The sequence below is a fragment of the Myotis davidii genome, unplaced genomic scaffold (genome assembly GCF_000327345.1).
Source record: "Myotis davidii unplaced genomic scaffold, ASM32734v1 scaffold281, whole genome shotgun sequence".
Classification (NCBI taxonomy): domain Eukaryota; kingdom Metazoa; phylum Chordata; class Mammalia; order Chiroptera; family Vespertilionidae; genus Myotis; species Myotis davidii.
In genome coordinates, this window is record NW_006293784.1 from 4,402,563 (window position 1) to 4,409,882 (window position 7,320).

Consider the following 7,320-nt stretch of genomic DNA (forward strand, 5'->3'; position numbering starts at 1 on the left):
GTAATTTACCAAAATACTCTTAAGTCATATGCCTGCCTTTTCGGGACCTTTCTGATTAGCAATAAAGAGTTGGTAATATTAACTTGTTTCAATATTAAGTTGCTCAAATTGGCTAAAAGGAAAACCAACAAACTTTTAAGAAAACTTTTTTACACTAAAGATGGATTTCTGCTTCTTGGGGGTAGAGAGAGTGGGTAGTTGGAACAGGACAGTTTCATGCCTTAATGTAGGTAGGAACAAAGGAAAGAGAAGCACTGGAGCAGTCACACTCTTAATGTAAGACATCCACAGACAAAAGTGCTCCAGAAGAAAGAAATGATAGAATAAAAACCAAAGTTCTCCACCTAAGAAGGCTCGTAGGGTTCCCATGAATGGCCTTGAAGGATTTTGTGAAATTACATGATACTTTGTATTTTTCTGGATTAAGGGTTTACAATAATCAGATATCAAAATCATAAAGGGTTCCATGACACAATTCCACAAGTTAAATGTTACCAGCTTTCCTATTCAGCTACTTAGCAGCTTCAATAAGTTCTGCTCGAAACAGCAAACTACATGCTATACACTAGCTTGGTAGAAAAGGTTTAGTTTGTGGTGATTAAACTTCATTACATGAGAATAATGATATAGCAAAAATTCAAGCATTATGTATTACCTACCTGAAGCTTTTCTATTTCTGTCTTTGCAGCTTGCTTGGCCTTGCCAATAGCACAGCCCCAATAACCCTATTTAAAAAGAACACACACCAAAAAAAAAAAAATATATTCAATTAATGAATATATTTAATTAATATACTATTATAAATCATTGATGACTACTGTTTATATTTAAAGGTTAATGAAAGAATGTTAAATGACTTTCAAAAGTAAGTCTGCAGAAATACAGTCAAACACATGCTAATGAACACCAAGGAGCTCAAAATATTTAAAACACCAAACTTAATTCTAGAAGTTTGAATATGGGTTATTTTTAATACAGATATAGCCAAAGAAAAATATCATTATGTATATTTCATGAACTAGAGACATTTTTGAGAGTAGGAATGAAATTTTTTTTAGCATTTTAACAATGAAAAAAGTTATTTCTGAATTTCCTATGAGTTCTATACTCTAAACCAGTGGTTCTCAACCTGTGGGTCGCGACTCCTTTGGCAGTCGAACAACCCTTTCACAGGGGTTGCCTAAGACCATCCTGCATATCAGATATTTACATTACGATTCATAACAGTAGCAACATTACAGTTATGAAGTAGCAACGAAAATAATTTTATGGTTGGGTCACAACATGAGGAACTGTATTTAAAGGGCCAGAAGGTTGAGAACCACTGCAGTCTAAACCAGAATTCATTATTATTTCTATTATAAATTGTATTTGTTAAAGAATGTCCATTTATACTTGCATGTAATGACAAAATATAAAATCATTTTTTCAAGTTAAAAAAATCTCAGAAGATGATGAAAGATCAAAGAAATCCCATTTAAAGTCCTTTTTTTAAAAGGGAAAATGTATGCAGTCTTAAGACACTGCTACTTTTTATAGTAATAAAGAAAATACCACATATTCAAAATTTTATGTTTGCATTGCAGTTTTTATAAGCAGCATACTGAAAACTACAAATCTTTCCTCTGCCTCATATCCATAGGTTATTGTTATTAATGCTAAACAAAATGTTACATTCCTTGAATGAATTTTAAAGAAACTTTATGTAATCCAGATATATTATTTCAGTGCTAATAACATACTATTAAACTAAAAATGGAATTCCATATGATTCAAAATAACTCACGTATGAAACACCTGACGGGTCAATCATGTAGAGTTGTGCACCATCATTCACACTGTAAGACCCTAACATGAAACTTCATAAAAAGAAATTGTTTAAACCTTAGTTCTTAATACCAGAAAAGTATTTTAAAAACACAGCGATAAAAATGAAATTGTACTTTCTAAGATAAACTACTTATATACATATAACTCATTATACACTTTGATAAGGTAGTTTTAATGAAAACTAGTATACTTTTGAAACTGTTCAAAATTCATGGGCTTTGTTTGATTAGTATTAAACTTCCTGATGAAATTTTCCTGGGAGGACAACATTAAGACAAAAGAGTAATGATAGATGGAATACTAATAAGAGGACCCAACAGGTACAAACATAAATATGAAAAAACCCAAGGTGACAAAATTCCTGATGTGAATACACTGAATCTACATCAAGCTCTTATTCCTTCATTTTTGGGGGGGGGGGGGCTAGCCCTCATATTTCTCCAATTATTTTTCTGCAATAAGGCAAAGTAGCTCAGTGCATTTTTATATGCTCAACAAATTAAAATTGGGCTATGAAACAATCATGTGAAGTACTGATTTTCTGAAATTGTCATTTCTTTCCTTTCCCTTAAGAAGTAGAAAAGAAACCAGCCTCATCTTATATATCATTTAATGTACAGAATACCTTAACAGCCACCAGTTCAATTCCCACCACTAGCATCATTCCCTTCCATTTTCCACATGGCTATGAGATTTATCTTGCAGAGTATATAACTGACTGTCATTGTTTTAAAGACCCTCAAGGTTTTTTTAGTATGAAGCAAACTTCTCTATGATCTGACCCCTTCCTACATCTTCAATATCATATAAACACAGTCTACACAATGAGGATACTTGACTACCTCCACATTATCTGAAATGCCCGTGTAGTTTCATACTAGTCCCTTTGCTTGAAATACTCTTATCGATGCCCCTACATCTCACATCCTCCTTCCTTGCCAACATTCCACAAAGAGACCATTCCCTAACTGGTGCCCCACTATGCATACATTTATCATATCACCTCTAAAATTATATCCATGATAACACACTTATCTTTCTCCCCCCCACCCCCCCACACTGGCTTGGCTGACTTTATTTATTTATTAAATATATTTTTATTGATTTCAGAAAGGAAGGGAGAGGGAGAGAGAGAGAAACATCAATGATGAGAGAGAATCATTGATTGGCTGCTTCCTGCACCAGCCCCTACTGGGGATCGAGCTCACAACCTGGGCATATGCCCTTGGCCAGAATAAAACCTGGGACCCTTCAGTCTGCAGGCCGACGCTCTATCCACTGAGCCTAACTGGCTAGGGCTGACATGTTTATTTTTTTAAGTTATAAACTAGGGGGAACTAAAAGGGGTCAATGGGGGAAATAAGGGGACATATGTAAAACTTTCAACAATAAAGATTTTTTTAAACTTATAAACATCTTTTTGAGGGAAATCTAGAGCCATGACAGATCTCTGAGAAGCTGTATTTGAATATTTACATCTAAGCCACATTTGAATATATACTCTAGGTCTTGATGAAACTACATCCCAGCTTGCCACAGAATAAAATACCAGCATTCCACCTTAACAATAATAAACTGAGACTAACAAGAACTTAAAATGCATTTTTGTATGCATTCGTTACTGACTGCTAAAAAACTCCCAAGTATACAGATGGAAATTAATGAGAAAACCAAGGTGTCAGTAAAGTTGGCTACCTAATAATGGCAACATAGAATAGCAGTTTGCAGTTTCCTGGGAATGTCAGGATCTAACATCAGATAATGCTTTTTTGTTTTATTGAAAAATAATTAACATACACCTCTCTATTAAAGTTTTAGATGTACAGCATGATGATTTGATTTACAAAAACTGTGAAATGATTACCACAACAGGTTTATTAACACCCATCATCTCATACAAGTACAGTAAAGAAAAAAATTTTCTCCTTGTGATGACACCTCTTAGGATTTACTCTCAACTTTTCTAAATATCATACAGCAGTGTTAACTATAGACATAAGGCTGCACATTACATCTCTAGTGCTTATTTATCTTATAACTGGAAGTTTATACCTTTAGACCAAATCACCTTCCTCCAGAGAATTTGTTATAGTCAAATTAAAATTATTACTATGAGTTCTATGTTTCATCATCCGTTCAACTCTGTATAGTGTTTTCCACTATTCAAAGTTTCTATTTTTATGTACATTATATTCAATCACTGCCCTAATACCTCTTAGTATTAGTCATATTTTTAAGGTATAAAAGGCTAAAATACTGGGAAAAACAGATACCTATAGTACAGATCTGAGTAAATAAATCAGAAAATTTCATACCTGCAGCCAAAAGGTCTAACAGCACTGTAGAGTGTATATGCGTGTACATACATGGCCACTCTGTCTGCAAGATGCTGGGGGAAGGGAGAAAACAAGAACTTATCAATGAACCTCTATTACTCTTCGAAAGCCTCCCCAACATGTTATCAACTTACTTTTAGTGGAATGTTATAGCCAAAGTTAGATCTAAAGTTGGAAGCTTCTTCTCTTGCAATGTCTGCTAAAGAACGAGCATCTGCCAACAAGCCTGCTACTGCCTGAAAGAAGTAAGTACCAATTGAATAGATATAACTATCATAAATCAGGGAAAGTACATAATTATTATAGGTTTTTAAAATATTTAACCAGCATCACCACTAAAACTAAGTTTTCTTGCTTAAAGGTCTTCAAAAGACATCTGGCCTTTTGATGCTTGATATGGGAATACAATTTAGAAATTTACCACATGTGACTTTATTGCTTTGTCCAGTGATCACATTCAGAATGATTATAATCAATCCACCACTTCATTATAAACATTAAAACAACAACAAAAATAATAAAACTTTTGGTCTTGGTAAGGACTGATCTTTCCTTTATTTAAAGCAGTTGTATGTTCAAAAAGTTATTAAAAGTTTTGATCTAAACAGCACAACCTCAAATCTCCTTTTTCAGACTACTGATTAATAAATTGCTATGCCAAACCAAAACTTGACAAGCTACATATCTTCCAAGATTAGTGGTTTACAACTGCAGTTACCAAACCAAGTACTGAGATAGCCTAAGCACTGCAATGAACTCTCAAGAGTTGTGGGACATTAAGTATGGGGGAAACATTTGTCAAAACAGTTCAGTTTCAACATCAAATCATTCTATACTCCTTTCAATACATCAAATCACTGAGAAGCTGGGTTGCTCTAATAAAAAATAAGTACTTTGCAAAAATCAATGTGGAACAGGAAAAGAGGAGGGCAGCAAGAAATCTGATTCCAAACGTTAGAAGTTATACAGTTCACATTAATTGTAATTGTTTAAAAATTAAAATATACATATTCCTTTCATTCTATGTGTCATTTTTTTAATAGCTACTTAAGTTTTAGGACATAAACACTTAAGTTGTTTGGACCTAAATACATAATAAATAGAACCATTGGGTATTCTTGTGGCCCAGAGAAGACATGAAAAAAAAAATTACTGGAACATAGGTACTAGGAACCAAAAAAGTCTGGAAACTGATTATTTAGAAAATTTTCAGAATTTGTAATTTTTAATAGCCTTTTATCTACTGCTACCTACTAATAGTAATAATGATGAAAATTCTTAACACATATTGAGCACTCATTACATGCTAATTAACATTTTATATAACTATTTTTAACCTTGCCAACAAATGTATAAGGTAGGTACTATTATCACCATAGTTTAGCAAATGAGGAAACTAGTGTTTTTAGAGTGACTTTCCAAAGGTTACCCAGCCATTAAATTTCATTATTTAAGTCATCCATTGCTTTGGAGAAAGCTTATTGTAAAGTCCTAAAATTCTCAAATCACTTGAAGATGACAATTGTGGAAACAAAACATTAATCCTTCATTGTTCCTAATCCTCTTCAATGTCTAATGTTTTGCCAATTTCTGACTATAAGAAATGCCATCAGATTCCTGGCTTTAAATAACAAATGGAAAAATTTGAAAATTCTAGGATAACAATTTTTCCATCACAAAAGGCCAACTCTCTAAACACTGACCAAAACAGGCCAGAGCCCAACTTCTCTTTTCTACACATATTTCTCACGCCTCTCCCCTCCTCCTTTTTTTAAGGCAACTTCGTTTTTCATATCTATTTCCAATCAAGTTATGAGAGCTGTTCACAAACCAGTAACTATCTGTGATTACTTCTGTGGCTGCTCTCTAATCTGTTTCTACCTCAATGCTAAAGTAATAAATGGGTTCTTTTAACACATCTTAATATATTCCAATCAGTTAATTTACAAGAAACTGGACAAGGCAAAAGGAAACATTTTAAAATGTGACCTTACCATTCCAACATGCCGATCAACATTAAAAAGTCGTTTGTTGGACCCTTCTTCATAAAGTTTAGAAAGGACTAATTTTTCCACTCCAAAGACAACACCATCTTTACATCTGATTCCAATAGCTGTACTGAAACAAGCACAAGAAAATCAAAATTTTTTAATGAACTTCATAAACACAAAAATAGGTAACATTTAGTTTTTTAAAGCATGTCAAGTACTTTAAAACAAATACATTTGAAAACTAGAAAGGGTAAACAACCTTAAGTGTAGTAAATTATAGCCATATAAATGAATATCATGTGACAAAAAGGATATTAAAACTTAAGTGAAAAAAGATGCCAACAAATTATGTACAAAATGGCACAGTGTCTGGCATATATGATAGCCATATTATAACAAATGTTGACTAAATTCATGCCTATTAAAAGTGGTACATTATATGCATTGAAGAGACAGGCTATACTTAACAAGCTAAAAAGTTAACAGTGACTAACTTGGGTGGATAGATTATAATTCTTTTTTTTATTATTTTGCTTATTTGCATTTTCTGCACTAACCATGTACTGCTTATAATCCTATATAATAAAGAAAAACATGTTAATTGACCGTCCCTCTGCTACACCAACCAGCCAATCAGGAATGGGTATGCAAATTAACCCAACAAAGATGGGGGGTTAATTTGCATACACAGGTGCTAGGCCAGGGGTGGGCAAACTTTTTGACTCGAGGGCCACAATGGGTTCTTAAACTGGACCGGAGGGCCGGAACAAAAGCATGGATGGAGTGTTTGTGTGAACTAATATAAATTCAAAGTAAACATCATTACATATGTAGTTTGCCCACAGCTGCGCTAGGCGGAGAGCAGAGAGGGAGAGCTGGCAGAGTGGGAGGCCATGAGGCGGAGACAAGATCGCGGGGAGCACCAGGAATTCCGGGAATATTAGTTTTGGTGGCAGCCCCAGGACCAGAAGCGGAATTGCAGTTCTGGTGGCAGACGGATCTCCAATACCAGCCGTGGGCAAACTACAGCCCACGGGCCGGATCCAGCCCGTTTGAAATGAATAAAACTATTGAAAAAAAAGACCGTACCCTTTTATGTAATGATGTTTACTTTGAATTTATATTAGTTCACACAAACACTCCATCCATGCTTTTGTTCCGGC

At 34.2% G+C, this 7,320-nt stretch overlaps 1 protein-coding gene across 1 annotated transcript in view; it reads right to left on the reverse strand.

Moving 5' to 3' along the window:
* The window catches only part of PSMA3 (proteasome subunit alpha 3), a 22,925-nt gene that overhangs the window by 7,808 nt on the left and 7,797 nt on the right, over positions 1–7,320 (reverse strand). The window contains exons 3-7 of the mRNA XM_006767670.2: positions 6,161–6,284; positions 4,301–4,402; positions 4,146–4,219; positions 1,787–1,859; positions 660–725 (exon numbers count right to left, since the gene is read on the reverse strand). Coding sequence (XP_006767733.1) covers positions 660–725; positions 1,787–1,859; positions 4,146–4,219; positions 4,301–4,402; positions 6,161–6,284 — 439 coding nt within the window. The remainder of the gene's footprint in view (positions 1–659; positions 726–1,786; positions 1,860–4,145; positions 4,220–4,300; positions 4,403–6,160; positions 6,285–7,320) is intronic.